The sequence below is a fragment of the Ornithodoros turicata genome, chromosome 4, assembly GCF_037126465.1.
Source record: "Ornithodoros turicata isolate Travis chromosome 4, ASM3712646v1, whole genome shotgun sequence".
NCBI classification, from domain to species: Eukaryota; Metazoa; Arthropoda; class Arachnida; order Ixodida; family Argasidae; genus Ornithodoros; species Ornithodoros turicata.
In genome coordinates, this window is record NC_088204.1 from 40,387,450 (window position 1) to 40,408,221 (window position 20,772).

The 20,772-nt window shown below is 45.7% G+C and overlaps 1 protein-coding gene across 1 annotated transcript in view; it reads left to right on the forward strand.

The window, feature by feature from the left end:
* LOC135391451 (guanylate cyclase 32E-like) overlaps positions 1-20,772 on the forward strand; it is a 709,869-nt gene that overhangs the window by 540,699 nt on the left and 148,398 nt on the right. Inside the window, exon 5 of the mRNA XM_064621704.1 lies at positions 8,683-8,829. Within this exon, the coding sequence (XP_064477774.1) occupies positions 8,683-8,829 (147 nt within the window). The remainder of the gene's footprint in view (positions 1-8,682; positions 8,830-20,772) is intronic.

Below are 20,772 nucleotides of genomic sequence, written 5' to 3' on the forward strand. Positions count from 1 at the left end.
AAACGTCGCCATGCCAGTGCTGGACAGCTGTTTCGGCCTTCTTGGGCCTCATCAGCAGTACGCAGGCAGGCAACGTATGAGCGGATGGCATCAGAAGGTCACGTGGCACGTGATGCCTCCCGTCAGGGTGTCCTAAGACGCCTCAGAAAGCCCAGTACAAAGCCAGTAAAGTGTATAAGGGGAAAAAATTAGCAGGAGCTCTTTGGCTGCACGTATAGCGTATGTTTGTAAGTCAAACCTCGCTATGCCAGTACTGGACAGCTGTTTCGGCCTTCTTGGGCCTCATCAGCAGTACGCAGGCATGGAACGTTTAAGCGGATGGCGTCAGAAGGTCACGTGGCACGTGAAACCTCCCGTCAGGGTGTCCTAAGACACCTCTGAAAGCCCAGTGCAAAGCCAGTGAAGTCTATAAGGGGAAAAAATTAGCAGGAGCTCTTTTGCTGCACGTATAGCGTATGTTTGTAAGTCAAACATCGCCATGCAGTATTGGACAGCTGTTTCGGCCTTCTTGTGCCTCATCAGCGGTACGCAGGCAGGCAACGTTTGAGCGGATGGCGTCAGAAGGTCACGTGGCACGTGATGCCGCCCGTCAGGGTGTCCTAAGACACGCCTGAAAGCCCAATGCAAAGCCAGTGAAGTGTATACGGGGAAAAACAATTAGCAGGAGCTCTTTGGCTGCACGTATAGCGTATGTTTGTAAGTCAAACGTCGCGATGCTAGTACGTACTGGACAGCTGTTTCGGCCTTCTTGGGCCTTATCAGCAGTACGCAGACAGGCAAAGTTTGAGCGGATGGCGTCAGAAGGTCACGTGATGCCTCCCGTCAGGGTGTCCTAAGACACCTCTGAAAGCCCAGTGCAATTCCAGTGAAGTGTACAAGGGAAAAAAATTAGCAGGAGCTCTTTGGCTGCACGTATAGCGTATCTTTGTAAGTCAAACGTCGCGATGCTAGTACTGGACAGCTGTTTCGGCCTTCTTGGGCCTCATCAGCAGTGCGCAGGCAGACAACGTTTGAGCGGATGGCGTCAGAAGGTCACGTGGCACGTGATGCCTCCCGTCAGGGTGTCCTAAAACACCTCTGAAAGCCCAGTGCAATTCCAGTGAAGTGTATAAGGGAAAAAAATTAGCAGGAGATCTTTGGCCGCACGTATAGCGTATGTTTGTAAGTCAAACGTCGCGATGCTAGTACTGGACAGCTGTTTCGGCCTTCTTGGGCCTCATCAGCAGTACGCAGGCAGGCAAAGTTTGAGCGGATGGCGTCAGAAGGTCACGTGGCACGTGATGCCTCCCGTCAGGGTGTCCTAAGACACCTCTGAAAGCCCAGTGCAATTCCAGTGAAGTGTATAAGGGAAAAAAATTAGCAGGAGCTCTTTGGCTGCACGTATAGCGTATCTTTGTAAGTCAAACGTCGCGATGCTAGTACTGGACAGCTGTTTCGGCCTTCTTGGGCCTCATCAGCAGTACGCAGGCAGGCAACGTTTGAGCGGATGGCGTCAGAATGTCACGTGGCACGTGATGCCTCCCGTCAGGGTGTCCTAAGACACCTCTGAAAGACCACTGAAAAGCCAGTGAAGTCTATAATGGAAAAAAATTAGCAGGAGCTCTTTGGCTGCACGTATAGCGTATGTTTGTAAGTCAAACGTCGCGATGCTAGTACTGGACAGCTGTTTCGGCCTTCTTGGGCCTCATCAGCAGTACGCAGGCAGGCAACGTTTGAGCGGATGGCGTCAGAAGGTCACGTGGCACGTGGTGCCTCCCGTCAGGGTGTCCTAGACGTGGACGTCTAATATGTAGTGCATCATCTTATCCTCTGAACCATATGTGAGGCTGCACACGAAAATATGTTTGATGCACATGCTGTACCTTCCTAGTCATACATGTGCACAGGAGTAACAGTGAATATATGTGAAGCAGCAAAAAACAATGCTAGACTCTACATCATTGTGCCTCTACAACCCCTTGCCTTGCAACTTATGTCGTGTGAAAGGAGAATATCTCAGTAGAAGAGACTACACCTGTGTATTGTTTGGGAAGCAAATAAATCTATTTAAATTTTAAATTTTCCATCAATCAGCAATGTTGGGACCTGGTGCAAATATAAATGTCAACAAGGAATGTACTTACAAAATATTCCTATATATTCAAACGCAGATATGACAATTCTCTTTTTGTGTCTTAGCACAGTACAGCTTCAATATTAATGAACGGTACAGGATCAGCAATCTTAAAATATCTCAACGGGAATCACATAAAGCACCAATAATAGGCTGGACAATCAAGGCTCCAAAAGGCAAAATAATTCAAGTAAAATCGGAATAATTGGTTGCCATTGCGATCTGCACTACTACGTACAGTTCATGAATGGAACATGTTACCTCATTGGATTGCCTCCATGTGAACACTAACGGGCAGCTTTACAGGTAGCTCTTTTCATGTTTTCGTATGGCCTTCTCTTTTCTTCCCAATAGCAAACATGGCCATAGTGAAACACAAGCAGTCAAGGACAAGATGAGACAGCTACAACACAACAGCTAGCTCACAACTGATATATTTATTAGCAGACTCTGGAATATACAAACACATGCTGCTAAACAAATGACAATTTAACCGACAGAATCAGAGACAAGAAAAAAGGGTTATATATCTCCCCCTTTCCTCATTCTATTTCACAGGAAGCCGTAGTATGACGCTGAGTGTGCCCGTGCGTCCCTTTTGAGATAATGTTTCCCGGACATAAGTGAATCCAACAGCGGACTGTTTACACATGAATCTGTCTTGGATTTCTCTAACCACTTCTTGTTTAAACGCAGCCTTGATCTCTGTGTTCTGAAAATTTAGGGGGCATCCAGAGTCCCTACAATGTGTTGCCAGGTTTCTCGAAGGCCTCAAAAGTCTGTCTTTGGCTGCCGGTGTTTCACTATGGCTCTCAGATACAAACTACCCCATTTCAACACAGTAGGAAACCACAGATTTGTAAATAGCATATCTGTTGATTGCACTGTATATACCCCCATATAAAGGATCATAGTGGATACTACATCCTGTGTGATACTGTCAATAACACAAGAAAGCTAGATTTGAAACCACTCTGACTTCGTTGTAGTAGATTTTGTGTGAATCTACGCAATTCCTGTCCACCAAACAATTTAAACAATATGTTTCATCTGCCAGCGTGATAATCCCCGGAATTCTCACTTGGCTGGAACCCTGTGACACTGGTTCAGTGTTAGATTTTCACTCCTATGATGCACCAGGACATAAAGGGACGGCGGTCAGATCCCTTTTTAATCGCATAGACACGATATCTAGTACGTACCAAGCTAAGAAAACTGAACAACGTTTGACATATGACATTCTCTCACGAAATCATTACCCTGAACGCTTCGCTTTTGACACAGTGTCTAAGTCCACTTCTAATAACGACGAACGGGCTGGCCGTGACAATTTTATTTGTATCCCTTATGGCGTGGACTTTCTGAATGTGCGCGGAGGATACTGAGGCCACTTGGCATTTTCACTGCATTGAAACCTAGTCGTACTTTGCGCACGTTCCTTTCCAGCCACAAGGACCATGTGCCCCATTTATATCAGTCGAGTGTTGTTTACCAGATAGATTGTAACGATTGTGATACACGTTACGTGGGTGAAACGGGAAGAAAGCTGGCCACACGGCTGAAAGAACACGAGTCTCAGATAACGAAGCCGCCAGCTGACAATGGTCGCACAGAACTCGTAGAGCATGCAATAAAATACCAGCACACTTTCAACATTGAGAATGCCACTACACTGGCACGTAAACACAGATGGGGAGTGAGAAGATTTCTTGAGTCATGGAACATACATCATGAAAAGAAATCCTGCAACAACCACAAAGGGCCACAGCCAGAAAGTTATAAAACCTAAGGACTCGCACGCAGTGTTTTCTTTTGCTGATGTTTGCTGAGTGTTTTTGATGTTGCTACGTTTACAAACATCGTTAATAAATAATGGTTTAGAACTTCTAGCTACGAGAGTCACAATAAAAACAATTTTACTGAGAGATGCCTTTGCAAAAACTGCCATCTGTTCGTGAGATGATCTGCGATCAACCTTTGCACGATATCTCTAACTGCAACAAGATGAAGCCACAAGACCGTTTCTGCACGGTTTTGACTATAGCTGGGCGAACTCACTCATGAGGGCCCTCATGAGTGCCCCTCACCCTCACCTCACGCCTTTGAGGTGAGGGTAAGTGAGGGCAAGCCCGCGATGAGGCCATCCGTGAGTGCACTCATGGGGTCTTACCTCATGAGGTCTCCTGTGAGTGCACGCATGAGGTTTTGCCCCTCGTGATACCTCCTGTGAGTGCACTCATGAGGTCTGAGGTGCGCCAGGTCTGTGTGATTGAAGTCACTGGTGAGGCCTGAGGGGTGTGAAGTCAGTATTCAGAAATGAGGTCAAATGACGCATACGAGACGTGCGTAAATTATAAAGGAGGTGGGGCATTTTGGTGAAACCTCACTCGCCCTCACCCTCACGGCCGTCAAAAGCGCAAGCCCTCACTCGCCCTCACTTTCACGGCCCTCACGAGCACATGCCCTCACTCGCCCTCACCCTCACGGCCCTCACGGGCACATGTCCTCATTCGCCCTCGCCCATACGGCCCTCACGAGCACATGCCCTCACTCGCCCTCACCCTCACGGCCCTCACGGGCAAATGCCCTCACTCGCCCTCACTATCACGGCCCTCACGGGCACATGCCCTCACACCCACGGCCCTCACAAACGCAAGCCCTCACCCATGAGAGTCTTACCCTCATGAGGTCTCCCGTGAGTGCACTCATGAGGTTTTGCCCCTCATGAGACCTCCTCTGAGTGCAATCATGAGGTCTGAGGGGCGCCAGGTCTGTGTGAGTGAAGTCACAGGTGAGGCCTGAGGGGTGTGAGGTCAGTATGAGTGCATTCAGAAATGAGGTGAAATGACGCATGCAAGACGTGCGCTAATTATGAAGGCACTCACACGTGAGGCCTTCAGGAACGCGACGCCTATTGACTGCGCGACAGCGCTCAAGGCATGAGGCCTATAGCGAGTGCACTCACCGATGAGCCTTCATACGGTTTAACACTCAAGCAGTTGTAAAACCGTATGAAGGATATTATATGACTAACAGCATTGAAACACATTATAGTGAATTTTTACATTTTTTATGTGTGTGGAGTGGACAGGGTATCTATTTATTGGTAACGAAAAAACTAGAAGGAAAAGTCGGCAGGGACCGCTTTGTTGTGTTTGCGGCGCAGCCATCTGAAAAGTGTACATATATGCATGATGCACTTTAAAGGGCTGGTGTGCACGTTTTTAGCAATTTCGTCTCTGTCGCGCTGGAAACACAGCGAAGCGTCCTGAGATCACTGATTACTTGGTGATAGAGTTCCAGCGACACAACTACCGGCATGGTGCACTTTAAAGTGCTGGTGTGCACGTTTTTGGCAATTTCGTTTAGTCGCACTGGGAATACAGCAAAGCGTCCTGAGCTGACGGATTACCTGGTGATATGGTTCCAGCCACCCAACCACCGACAGGGCGCACTTTAAAGGGCTGGTGTGCTCGTATTTAGCAATTTCGTCTACGTCGCGCTGGAAACACAGCAAAGCGTCCTGAGCTGGCGGATTACTTGGTGATATGGTTCCAGCCACCCAATTATCGACACGGTGCACTTTAAAGGGCTGGTGTGTCCGTTTTTAGCAGTTTCGCTGTGCCGCGTTCTTCGCAAATTCGCGGCCAACACTTCCAATGTCCCTGTGGGAAAGTGTCCCATATGATCACAGTTGGGTTGGGCCGGTAGTTGGGTGGCCATGTCACCAAGTAATCAGTCGGCTTAGGACGCTTCAGCTGTCTTCCCAGCGCGACATAGACGAAATTGACAAAAACGTGCACACCAGCCCTTTAAAGTGCATCCTGCTAGACGGTGTGTCGCTGGCGCCATATCACCAAGTAATCAGTCGGCTTAGGACGCTTCAGCTGTCTTCCCAGCGCGACATAGACGAAATTGACAAAAACGTGCACACCACCCCTTTAAAGTGCAGCCTGCTAGACGGTGTGTCGTTGGCGCCATATCACCACGTAATCAGTCAGCTCAGGACGCTTCGCTGTGTTCCCAGCGCGACATAGACGAAATTGCTAAAAACGTGCACATCAGCCCTTTAAAATGCACCCTGCTAGACGGTGTGTCGTTGGCGCCATATCACCACGTAATCAGTCAGCTCAGGACGCTTCGCTGTGTTCCCAGCGCGACATAGACGAAATTGCTAAAAACGTGCACGCCAGCCATTTAAGGTGCACCCTGCTAGACGGTGTGTCGCTGGCAACATATCACCAAGTAATCAGTCGGCTTAGGACGCTTCAGCTGTCTTCCCAGCGCGACATAGACGAAATTGACAAAAACATGCACACCAGCCCTTTAAAATGCACCCTGCTAGACGGTGTGTCGCTGGAAACATATCACCAAATAATCAGTCAGCTCAGGACGCTCCGCTGTGTTCCCAGCGCAACATAGACGAAATTGCTAAAAACGTGCACATCATCCCTTTAAAGTGCACCCTGCCGGTAGTTGGGTTGCTGGCACCACATCACCAAGTAATCAGTCAGCTCAGGACGCTCGACTGTGTTTCCAACGCAACATAGACGAAATTGCTAAAAACGTGCACATCAGCCCTTTAAAGTGCACCCTGCTAGACGGTGTGTCGTTGGCGCCATATCACCACGTAATCAGTCAGCTCAGGACGCTTCGCTGTGTTCCCAGCGCGACATAGACGAAATTGCTAAAAACGTGCACATCAGCCCTTTAAAGTGCACCCTGCTAGACGGTGTGTCGCTGGCAACATATCACGAAATAATCAGTCAGCTCAGGACGCTCCGCTGTGTTCCCAGCGCGACATAGACGAAATTGCTAAAAACGTGCTCATCAGCCCTTTAAAGTGCACCCTGCCGGTAGTTGGGTTGCTGGCACCACATCACCAAGTAATCAGTCAACTCAGGACGCTCCGCTGTGTTCCCAACGCAACATAGACGAAATTGCCAAAAACGTGCACACCAGCCCTTCAAAGTGCATCCTGCTAGACGGTGTGTCGCTGGCACCACATCACCAAGTAATCAGTCAGCTCAGGACGCTCCGCTGTGTTCCCAACGCAACATAGACGAAATTGCCAAAAACGTGCACACCAGCCCTTCAAAGTGCATCCTGCTAGACGGTGTGTCGCTGGCGCCATATCACCAAGTAATCAGTCAGCTCAGGACGCTTCGCTGTGTTCCCAGCGCGACATAGACGGAATTGCTAAAAACGTGCACATCAGCCCTTTAAAGTGCACCCTGCTAGACGGTGTGTCGCTGGCAACATATCACGAAATAATCAGTCAGCTCAGGACGCTCCGCTGTGTTCCCAGCGCAACATAGACGAAATTGGCAAAAACGTGAACACCAGACCTTTAAAGTGCACCCTGCTAGACGGCGTGTCGCTGGCGCCATATCACCACGTAATTAGTCAGCTCAGGACGCTTCGCTGTGTTCCCAGTGCGACTAAACGAAATTGCCAAAAACGTGAACACCAGCCCCTTATAGTGCACCCTGCCTGTACTTGTGTCGCTGGCACCAAATCTCCAAGTAATAGTTAGCTCAGGACGCTTCGCTGTGTTTCCAGCGCGACATAGACGAAATTGCTAAAAACGTGCACACCAGCCCTTTAAAGTGTACCATGCCTAGATGTACACTTTTCAGATGGCTGCGCCCTAAACACAACAAAGCGGTCCCTGCCGACCTTTCCTTCTAGTTTTTTCGTTATCAATAAATAGATACCCTGTCCACCCCACACACATAAAAAAAGTAAAAATTCACTATAATGCATTTCAATGCTGTCAGTCATATAAGATCCTTCATACGGTTTTACAACTGCTTGAGTATTAAACCGTATGAGGGCAACCGAGTGAGGGCATGTGCCCGTGAGGGCCGTGATGGTGAGGGCGAGTGAGGGCCTTTGCCCGTGAGGGCCGCGAGGGTGAGGGCGAGTGAGGGCATGTGCTCGTGAGAGCCGTGAGGGTGAGGGCGAGTGAGGGCATGTGCCCGTGAGGGCCGTGAGGGTGAGGGCGGGTGAGGGCTTACGCTTTTGACGGCCGTGAGGGTGAGGGCGAGTGAGGGCTTGCGCTTTTGACGGCGTGAGGGTGAGGGCGAGTGAGGTTTCACGAAAATTCCCACCTATTGGTATGACACGATTTTTGAAGTCTTGTGAAGTAGAGGAAAATACCAAGTGTTCAGTACTGATTTTCCGTGCTGTCCAATATAGTGTAGTTAATGTCCAGGAGTGCGTCCTCCGTACACTATGGTCTGTTAGGCTGAGTCTATACTGTGGACCAGAGATAACACCATGTTTGTTTAGAAAAGTATGTATGCGTACGTTTTTTTTTTCTTTTGTTATTTGTGAATCTAATTGTATAGCATTGAAATTGGGTGTTAGTTCGTCACAGCGTTCCCACTTTGGACATCATGAATTGCTGTTACTCCAGCTCATTTGCATTAATCATCAAGGAGCAATTATATATAATTGAGTACTTTTTCATTGAATGTTGTGCAGCGGAACTTCTGATATGTGTTGGTACTCGTAGCTTGCTGCAAAGAGAGTCCCATTAATATATCCTGCTCTTGTTTTTCAAGTTTACTTGGTGTTGGGCCATTTCTTCGAGCACATTGGTATCATGGCCAGTCTGGAAACGCAAGGACTCCTCGAACGAGGAGAGTACTTCGTCGTGGGTGTGGACACTCATCAGTACGATATTGAACAGCCCAGGAAGTATCTCACTGGTAAGCCTTTCTGTATAACAAAAAGAAAATAATGCTTCGACAAGCGAGGGGACCGGCTGGATGATGTAAAACAGTCCAAGCAATTCCGGTGCACTGAAATTAGTTCGTTTAATACTTCAAAGAAGACAATTAGCGGAAGAAATATGCACTTTTTCTGGTTCTTTCATCGCACTGCATAATTCCATTTATGATGGCTCACTTTTCGAAAGCCCTTCCTCAGCTTAGGGTCACTTCCTTACTGTAAAATTCAAAGAGAGCCCATTCCTGAACACACACGTGGCAAGCGGCATCTTTCTCATGCAATATGGTTGTCGATGAGGCTTGTTTAATTGGCTCATCCACTACCACGCAGGCAGGCTTGAACCACGAACTTTAGTTTCAACGAGTCCAAAATTTGCATGCAACACTTTGAAAAGGCGTACCTATTTATGACGTACAGTATTGTGCGCTTGACAGTGTTGTACCCGCTGCCGAACCTAACTAACGGAGTACCGCTACTCGAGTAAAAATTAGCACAATACTAGCTCCGGTACAAATTCGAAAAGGAAGCGCGATACCACTAGTGCTTCCAAAGAATGTTACGCAAACATTGTTCCTCTATTTTTCCGCTACTGTACTCTCGTCGTTGAGGCAAGCCGTGTGGCAATGTATCTAACAAAGGTGTAATATTTTATGTCCTCCAATTCGTCAACAAGTGAAGCAAAATACACCGCAAGTTGCGGCCAAGATATTTGATGTCGTTTCCCACATTCACATGCATCTGCAACTTCTCCGTCACATATCTGTGACGGACAAGATGTAGATGCGCATAATGTGAATGTGGGAAATTACATCAAATATATTTAGGGTAACTGATCAGAACAACGTTCCCCTTTCACTTAACGATTGCGGTTTTCGTAACTTGACCACAAAAAGACGAGTTTAAGGAGAATCACGTTCCCTCACGCTCTACGGCTCAGCATCATAACAGCAGACCCATCTGGACAAAAAAGAAAAACTGCTGCTTCTGGCATATGAAGGGAAGTGCTTGAGGACGAGAGCGCCAATATTTCGAACAGAGACTGTTCTTCTTCTGGGCACCGTCCTCATCATTGGCATGGTATTTAAGGGGTCAGGGATGACGTGATGACGCGTTAAACGTTCATGCGAATTGTGGATCGACAGCCCGGTCGAAGAAGAGGCAAATTCTGTCTTTTACGACGGAAATTCACGGACCGCGTTGTTAAGGTACGTTCACAGTACATAACCGAACGCCGCCAAAGTCGGAACGACGGAGGTTCCAGTGAACTTGTCACGTCCACGCCGCAATCCGTGAAGAACTGTACATCTAATAAGAAATAAGCACTTGTCCATTGCGACAATACGTGATGATGCTGACCATGAGTTAGCTTTAGTGGCGCATGAGCAATACAACTATAAGGCCACAATACAGCAAACGAAGGTACATACATTGCTTCCCTTCATGAGAAAGGAAGCGATTTAACAAAGTTTTACACACATCTTGTTTATGGAAATAGGCATGAATTATGCTAACATGCAAGAAATTATATTCTGCGGAAAATCACAACTACCTATGTATACTCATTAATCTTAGAGAAGTACAAAATCTAAAGATGTACACAACGTGACGAACCAGGAAACTATAGGCACTGCAAACACTGAGATCTCTGAATCGCTGAAATGGATAAGCATGTGTTGTAATCAGCTGACTTCCCCTTATTGTTGCCAGTACTAGATTAAGTTGCTTTTACTGGTGGATTATCATTCCCGGCTTCATCACAGTGTGACAGCCAAAGTATAAATCAAGAACGTGGTGTGAAGCTAGCTCACACGCTTGCACAACCTTCTCTTCATTCGTTTTATACACAGTATATGTCCAGTATATGCTCAGTAATGCCGCTTAAACACTGCTGTTCCCATCACGTCAACTAAAATAAACAAAGTGCCACAGTGCATGTAAAGTGCCAAGATTTGTCCAAATGTCGGATAGTCCTCTTTGTGCAGTAGCACTACATCACGTTTCAGTAAGTGTTGTGATCAACTGTTGCAGAGCAACTTCCCAAATCGGTGCTTCATTTGTAAATGCAGTAGCGTGCTCTCTGGCTGATAAACATCTTTGAACTGATTTCCTTTTGTTGTTTCAATATCAATGTGAACATCTTGGCCCACAAATTCAATGCTCAGCAAAAGCTAGCGCCTCATTGATACTGAGTAGCAGATGTTTCTGAAGCTCTGGTTACGCGTTGCAATTGTTTTCATGTACTGGTCTTTCGGTTCGAAGCGCATGCACCAATACTGCTTCAATGAGCCTAGCTCAATGATAAGCCGAGCATAGTGGAGCAGAAAATGCGTCTTTGGTATTATTATACCAGGATACAATGCTGAGAAAGCAGAAAGAAAGAGCCTAATCTCATCCTGAAGGTAAGCCAACTAGGGTCTTTGCAATTCGTCTGCAAAAACGATTTCCACAATCCTTCTCAACTGAAGGTAAATTTCCCAATGCTTGTTGCCCTCACGGATGAGCTCTGCAAATACAAGGGGGATACATAGGACAAACACCACTTCTGGGAAGCTGTTCCTTTGTATCCTGTTTGATCTGATCCTTGGATAAAATGTCTCGTAAAGGGTTCTGGCTTCTGCTCCTTCTCCTGTACGCCATAACTGAACATTGCCACCCTGTCCCTGTCAGATATCACTGCAGGAGGAGGCCGTTTAGCACCTCACGAAGAATATGTGTCCCAGTTCCTTCTAATATATCATACATGAGGTTGGATGGAAGTTGCAGACCCATGTCAAAGTAACGCATGTCCAAGATATGGTGATCGTTCACCGACTCCATAAAGCCTTTAGACAGTTAGGGTCATTGGGCCCTATTACAAGCCCTCTTGTAATAGGACACCAATTTTCTCCTTCAGAAGCAACCCATCACGGAAGTCACAAATATGCGTCGGTCCGTTTTGATTGACAGCAAAATTGTTCAGGCGGACACAGGAGTCTTCCGACATTATTAGGTTGCGCACTACATTGATCATAGGAACATATCGAAAATTGCCACCATCTTCAAGGGGCAGCTGTTGCGGCTTGATATATGGCATGTTTTCCTTTGCATACTTTTTTCGTTGATATGGGTTGCATGTACATTCAAACACATCTTCGAGATAGTCACAGTTTAGCAGAGCGTCAACATCTTGGCTCATGTTGTGATCAAGATTTGTTTTTCTTTTTATTTGGGCCACAAAATTGAAAAGGGTATCTTTCATAATGATCTTGAAATCAGAGAAAATTCTTTCAGTGGTTGAGTGTTGCATCTTGTGTACTTCTGCCATGCGAAATAAAGAGAACCATTTGCGTTTTCAAATTAGCGACATACTCTTGCAGTGGTGGTTCCGTCTCATTGTCTTCCTGATCTGGAATGGTTTCTTCTGAGCTCAATTGTGGGAACTCAAACGGGGCAGAGGCTGCTTCGTCGTCATCGGCCTTGTCGTCCAGTTCCAAGAAGTGCCGATGTGTCGTCTGTCGTGTGTCGTCTACAGGTGTCGTCTGTAGCCGTCGAAGGCTTTGTATCTCGTAGTGCAGTCCCTGATACCGCAGGCAAATGTATGGGTACCATAACTGTGGAGCCTTCCGACGTGTGCTACAACCCGAGAAAACTTCTTCGATGAAAACGAACAGAACGTGCATCGGTGCATTGTCCGACATCCGACTCGAAGGAGGAGGCCACCTTGCACGGAAGATCCGCGCACAAACCCACCACAAAACACAAAGACACAAAACCATGGAGGAAGGAAACACAGGAGCGTCCGTTTTGAACAGATTTCCGTGGGACCCCTCTGGCGGTCGCTCCTGTCAAAACCGCCATTACTTCCTGTCCACCACGTGATCCTCACTAAAGTTTCGGTTTAGCAACGCTTTGTTGCTCGCGCTGCTTTCCGTGCTTTTATGATTTTCCAAAGTTATTTACTCTTAAAATGTGAGCATCATTGCGGAAACAACGTTTGTTAACGTGTTCTTACCGCGGTTGCGGCTGTCGTTCAACAGAAAGCAGCTGTGTCACGGGAATAACGTTGCATTCGTAAGTACGTACTTGATCGGTTGTTTCGTACCCCTGTCTGTGAGAGAGTCATCTTGAATCGTTCGTTTGCAAGCTGGCGCTGTGCTACAGTTGCAGATTCATTTAATTTCCTCCATTGCTGTACAAGTTTGATTACTGGCATGCTTTACCCCTTCAGCAACAAACACACAAAATGTGACCACGTTGTCACACAAACGTCGGTGCCACGAATGATTTATTTATTTATTTATTTGTGATACTTCTGGCATAGTGCCGTAGAAGGAGGGGCATTCCCCAAATACAAATCGTTAGAACATCAACAAAAAGACGAAAGAAGAAATACATATACATACAATACATCAGAGTAGAAGGAACACTCTATATTATATAAAAGTAGTTGCTAAAAAATACTGTGTTTCATGAGTTGCTGTGTACCTGAAAATGAAAAAAAAAAAAAAAAACAGGCTAGTGACAGCCTCAACGAAAGATGGCAGGGTGTCACATTCAACAATATCCGCGGGTAAGTGGTTCCAAACATCTATGGTCAAAGGAAAAAACGAGTTCTTCAGACAGAAGTGCGGAACCTATATTCCTCGATGTGCTTTGCAGGTTTCAGACGTGAACTACCCCGCTGAGAAAACCGTACATATTCATTCGCCTGGGTGCAGCTTTGGTCATAGCAGATACTCCAAAGTAACTTTAAGCGCTGAATCTTGGTTCTCACTTCGAGGGAGGGAAGACCTGCCACAGCTAAGAGTTCAGTCGGAGAAGACCTACGAGAAAACTGGTTAAATATAAAACGAACAGCTCTTCGCTGAACTTTTTCTATGCCCTGTATTGCGCTGTTAGTTACGGGGAACCATACTACCGATGCATAATCTAAGAGAGGGCGGACAAGTGTTACATAAGCAAGTTGCCGACAGGTACGATTGGAGTCTTTCAAGGTCCTTCTCAGATAAAACAACCGCTGGTTAGCCCTACCTATTGCGGTGTGAAGATCACGGTCCCAGCGAAGATCATCTTGTACCATAACGCCTAGATATTTGTACTCTTTGGCGGATGTCAGTACTTCGTCCTTTATCTTGTAAGGGTAGTCAGATATATAGATTTCTTTTTGCGAGTGATGCTCACCTTCACACTTTTTGACGCATTCAAAGACATCTGCCACTTAGTACACCAAGCAACGACAGAGTCGATCCCATTTTGGAGCTCTGCGTGATCGCTTGTACTGTTAACCTCCGTGTACAGGATGCATTCGTCAGCGAAGAGTTTGACATTAACGCGGATGTCTCTAGTTATATCATTGATGTAAAAGAGGAACAACAGTGCGCCCAAGACTGACCCTTGCGGTACGCCCGAGGTGACTGGTAACATGGAGGATATTCTCTTTTCGGCGTAGACGAACTGGCGTCGTTAAGTAAGACTCTAGGCAGGCCAGAAGCTAGGGATTTTTGAAAACTGCACGAAGTTTCAGAACGCGCTTAAAGGTCAGCTACGCCGATTTCCCTATGTGTTGAAACGGTTGTGATATTCAGAACGAGCACATCCAACTGCCCCCGAAACGCACCTTCGTTTCTCAATTTTGTCTTCCTATTACGAAAATTAATTCATCAAAGAAACCAAAACAAGCCATGGGCGCAGCCATTTTTGTGACGTAGATGGGATAAACCTGCTCCATCTACGTAGATAGAGAATCGTGCGTCTGATTGGATGAAAGCTGAGGCTTTCTCTGACTTCCCTGGCGTCTTCTCCCGTTTGCGAGGAAATCCAGTTATGGCCGCCGGCTACGATGATCGTTTCGTCCGAGGTAATCCCGAGAACTATTGAACGATGGAAACAACAACCGCGAACTCACCTCAACATCATTTTCGGCGTGAAATTGTGATTATGTGCTCGAGAACTTCGCAGTTCAACCGTTCAGCTGCCATTCAAGTCAACCCGTTTGCAGCTTTTACTACAAGTGTAGGAATGGGAGCGATTGAGCAACAACTTGAGAATTGGTGATCGTTTGAGTGACCTGCAGGGGACTGGTCTTCAAAGAAAGAATGCCGTATTTCTGCCCATGCACATCGTGCGATTGCCAGGCTTGTTACACGAGATACATATATTGTGCAGCATCATAGCGCGACTGCAATGAACGACGTAGGAATGTATCGTGACCACTCGAACTGCATTCGTTGAACCATTCCTCGGTTATATGAAAGTGCTCATTAGAGTTGCCCCGCACAAAAAGTGTTGGATGTAGTTTTGTAGTGTGTTGTTTATCTCGTAGAGCGCATCGCGGCATGTAGATCGAGAGCCCTTATACGTATTTTTTGCATGTTTACTTGAGTGTGCGCATTGTTCTATACCACACAGGCCATATTTCATTCATAATAGTTTTGCAAATAAACACGTACGGGTCTGTCTCATATTGCTTTTGAGTTAGGCATAGTGTCTTCAGATCAGGGTATGTGTATCCTGTTTGCTGGGCCCAACAGGTGTTATTAAGGGTAGTGCAACATTTCCCACTTCTTGAACCATGCTAACATTGCCAGAATAAGGAACATTACACTGTGCTGTGTATTCCACACTCAGTTGTCTCGCGACGTAAACCCCCAATTATTATATCGGGTACTCCACATGTTCAACCAGTCAGCACTTCCCATATCCTATATTTTTTAAACATTGCACAAACAATTGCACAACTGCCACTCAAGTAACTTCGCCACCAAATTAGTCAGTGACAAAAGGTATGTGTACTTTATCACAAATTTAATAACCTTGGTGGAAATGGTTGATGGTGTCCTTTGCCTTGTACGGTGCACTTCATAGCAAAATACACAATAATCCAAATGTTTTCCTTGTCCACAAATGCCCTGTCAAAGCTGAAAGACTCTTATCAAAATGGGGAAGCGGGCTTGCTTGTCCAGAGAAACAAATATGAAACTGCAGTGCTCAACGTAAATAACTGCATGCTCAGCAAATAAGGCTGGTGATGCCGAAGACCTAATATTTCTAGGTTAAAAGGAACAAAGGAGAAAAGACCACTGCAGCGTATTAATGTTGTTTCAAAAGTATAACACCACAAAATTTGTGAGAGTCAGTTAGTGTATTTAGTTATGTTGGTCACCTCCTGCACCAATTTTTAATAAGATTCAAATGCGTTGCTACCAACCAGGACCTAAGCCTGACCTATGATCTAATAATAATAATAGTATCTATCTATGACCTATATGGACCTGCAACACTAGTTTGGTCTAGGTTTCACACGTGGCTTCTAGTGAAATTGGAAGCTGCTCTGTAGAGCTGACAGGAGACTTGCAGAGTAGATAATTTTTTATTTATATTTTCCAAAGAACATGTAAAAAACAATGTGCTGTACCAACTGTATTCAAAGAAATACAAATATACTTTGTTTTAGCTATGTGCCTATTAGCAGATTACAGGTGACCGATGACACACAATGGGCGTCAAGGGTGAGAACACAAGAATACTACCACTGCAGGCATTGTCCTGAAATTCTATGTCACCATTTGTCAGAAAGCAATGGCCACGCACAGCCTAAGGACCATATTGAGCTCCTTCCATTATTTTTTTTATTGACAGCATGTTGGCTGCCATCCAGTCCATGAAAGTGACCCTTATCGCTGAAAGAACGGTTCAACAGCAAGCTAGCTGGTGATAGTGTCCATGATGGCGAGACCTGAAGAGGAGATACAAGAAGGGACATAAACACGCTATGTTGAGACATTGTGTATGTCCCTTCCTATCCCTCGTCTCAGGGTTTTTCGCTATGGACCTTCATGATGTTTCCTTCGGCAAACTTTACATATTTTTATGTAGAATTGTGAAGGTACAGCCAGGCGCTGTTAGCAAATCACACAGTACTTTTCTTGAATCAAGAATCCATAGAAGGTACACAGTCATCTTCAGCATTGCACACATCTATAGGACATGTTAATCACTTTGGAATGTCACAGACATGTCATGGAGGCCGGCACATGATTAGTGGTGCTAAACAGACAACTATTTGTTATAGTTTAGGCATAAAAAGCAGTTTTGTCACCTGCATGTTGAGACAGATGTATCTCTACATATTTTGCCATGACACAAATATATGAAGCAACAAATGTACCCTCTACTTTATTATGGTTATTAGTCAACACAGCCAAGGATGTGGGAACACAGTCTTGTACCACCTACACTCTTCAAAATTACCTTCACACACAACACATTGTAGGTCAACGAGACTCCAGAATGATGTCCTCTCCCTCCCCATTAGCTGAAAACATTTTTCTACAACCTTGCATAAGGGGAAGTCAGTACAAGAAACGCACACATTCCTTTTTTGAGCAAATCAGTATTCAGAGCGTTGCCATACTGTAGTAGGCCTGCAGTGCATTACGTGGTACAGCACACACACTAAAAAATTTCACCGTAGAACATGTCCCCCATTCTAATGACAGTCTTCTCCATTTTTTCAAACTCCCATTTCCCATAGTGCTTTATGGTATGACACAGTATTTCTAAATCTTTACTGTAGTTTACTGGTTGTACTAGCAGAAAAAAGACACCACTGTTTCCGATCACAGGACGCGAGCCATAAGTGCTATACGGAAACAGTACATGCTGCTCTCTAGCAGTTGTTCGTGTTTGGACATGGTATGGTGCATGCAGGGTAAATTCCATGGTTAAATTATCCAAACGTGAACAACTGTTAGATTACATGATGTAGAATGCTCTATAGTACAGTAAAACCTCCAAAGTCGGACACCTCCCTACCTCGGACAACTCCCCATGATTTCATTGCACGGGCAGGCTCCCATTGAAACTACATAGGGACGAAATTCTCTATGTCGGACACCTCCCTATCTTGGAAGTAGGATAGGGTTTTTCCTGCAAAGTCGGACAAAACCTTGGCCAAATTACCTAAATATCGGCCCATCTTTGCACCAAAAAGACCCAAAATGAGCCAGTGGCCTTGACTTTTGCCCCTTTTTTCCCCTATACTGGTCTCAGCATTTTGTTGCTTTAGTTTTTAGAGCCCAAAAACAAGTGCTGTCAGTCTACATTGTAATTGTTTATGTGAGCACTTGTCTTCAGTTTGTCTAGATCCTTTGAACGAGCACTGCACCAAAGCTATGAGAAGTGGGCTGATGCTTCAGAGACAAGTCCTTGCTGCTCGAAAAGCTCCAGAGGTAATGCCATTGAGTAGAATCTGAACGGAATTGAATATACTAAAATCAGTAATAATTATCAGTGAAGAGTGGGTAGAGGTACCACTACCAGGCACCACCACCAGGTACCACTAAGAACCTTAAATTGAAGAAGGGGGCATTTCTCACAGCTGTGATCTATTCCATTTTTTGTTGCCGTCATATTCTGTAACTCGGACACCTCTATAAGTAGGAGACGCTTCGGCTGCACGGCGGGTGTCCAACATAGGAAGGTTTCACTGTATTTATGTTCCGTGTCATGTGACCACAAACAATATGCTTTTGCTCATGCTGCACAGCACAGGCGAATTGAGCTGCATGTGAGGATAATAACATGAAACCCGAGGCGCGGAGGAAAAGGCATGCCTTTACGGTCTCTGTGTCAGTTGTTTCATGTTGTAATTGCGTACCACCTGGCCTGTACCTGAGAATAGGTTTGATGCATTGTACACGCACCATAGACATGCAGTAGGTGGTGTGTTGTGATAGTAATGCCACTGCCAATCGAAGAATAATGCTCCAGGTGGATTGTTTCGGTACAATCTTGAACTATGCATACCAAGGGGTAGGGCATCTGCGTGACAGGTTTACCTGGAAGTAAGAATGTAAGTGTTGGCTGAAGTCATTGAATAATTAACATTATCAATATACTGCTGCAGATGATACAAACAATAGCACACAAGATGCTCCGATATGTTCTGAAGGAATGTCTCTGTACTCACAATATTAGTACAGCAGCTACAGAAAGGCTTAATACAAGTTTTTGTATACATGATACCACTTGAATGCAACAAAAGCTTCTGCTGCACTGCCAGAACACCACGGCGGACAGATTTACCTTACTTCACCTGAGAAAAAGTATGTACTGTTGCACACATGATGCTGTTTGAATGTCTCGAAAAACATAATTTATGACCGAAAGACATCAACTGGGAGATTTCGATTTACCTTACTCAAAACTGAGAAAAAGTATGTGCTGTTGCACACATGAAACTGCTTGAACTGTCCTTGAGCGCTCTGGAAGAACACCTTATTTGTGACCAAAATACAACAGCTGAGCCAACATTGAATTTATACCTTACTCAAAATACACAAGATGTGCTGCCGTGCATATGATACGATGATACTGCTTAAATGTACTCTGAAAGCGCTGGCACCTCAGGCATGGTTGCTCTAAGCTAGCGAGCAACAGCAAGGGTATACGAACACAAGAAGTCGAGTACAAGTGATGGAATGCACTTGATTAATCAGAAAATGAAATGTCTCAGTACCAGGTGTCACTGTTCCGTCAACAAAAACAGATGAACTTTGAAGGGGCGTCTGGTTGGCACTGGTGACAGCCTTCAGCTTGAAACCCAGACGGTGATCGTTGAGACGTGGAGTGCAAGCTTTTCGGTGGTGCCAGAATGCCTGCGAAATCATTTAACAAATAAGGCAATTCCAAATCTGTACTGAGAATACACCCGCTGGTGCGTAATCTCTAAAGGATGAAGCAGTAACTGACAGATAGCGTATTTTTCTCTTCTACGTGATGCAATTTGCACCGCATGACTGACTTGTCTAACATTACGCGTCTTACCTTTATCTGCTACCTAGTCCTGCCCCTGCAATCTCCTGCTGCAGATAAGGTTGGCACAGCATCCCGGACGAGACATCTTCGGCTTCCTTGTGAAACAAGTTGCGCATTGCTTCCGTAACATTCGTATGAGCCAGATGAACAGATCAAATCGCTGCTTTCGAAGGTGGCACCCAGTCGGAGTTGTAACCGATTGTTGCAGTCAATAGATTTCTCTTTCGCTTTTCGGAAAATTGTGGTTTGAAACATTGGAACTGCATGCTGAAGTGTTCTTGCAGACGGGAGCAAAACGCTCACGCATTCTCGGCACGCAGCACAGAACACGAATCACAGCAGGAAGACTGTGCTGGACTAGAAAATGCTTTGCAGTCGAAGGAAGCAAAACTCACGTTCCTCCTGGGTTTAGTGAAGTCCAGAAATATACTGGCACCCGAATACCGAACTGTTTGTCACTTCCCCAATGTGAATCTGCGCAGCAGACGGCTCGGCAGAAGAAACTGGCCGGCTTTGCGGAAGAAACCAAGCCAAAAGTCATGCCAAGCCGGAGCGCGGGCAGACCACGAATGTGTCGTCGACACAGGGTTTGCGGGCCACAAGACGGGATGTCAGTGAAACTAAAAATTCACTTTTTCGGAAAACCGCGAGGAGTTTGGGATAACTATTTTGCATACATAATCAGTGTTCCCTTATGAACACATCGTGTGAGTACCATTCCATTCTGTAACACTCGAAAATCGGCGTAGCTGAGCTTTAACATGTGACACCCTGTCGAATGCCTTTTCAAGGTCAAGGAATATTACATCAATTTGTTTGTTATTGTCAACAGACACAGAGAGATAATGAATAAACTCTACTAACAGAGTGACGGTGGATGACCCCTTTCTGAAGCCGTACTGGGCATGACTGATAAGATTATTCCTCGTCAAAAAGTTTGACATATGTGAATGAAGAATGTGCTCGAACGCCTTGGGACAAGCACTAACCCAAGCAGCACAATGTACTGAAAGTCGAGTGCAATAGGGGTGGACGGTATGTGTCTTATCAATGTTCTTTAGTTTCACGAGTGTGTTCAAGGCCTTCCACCTACCCGTCCACCCCTATTGCACTCGACTTTCAGT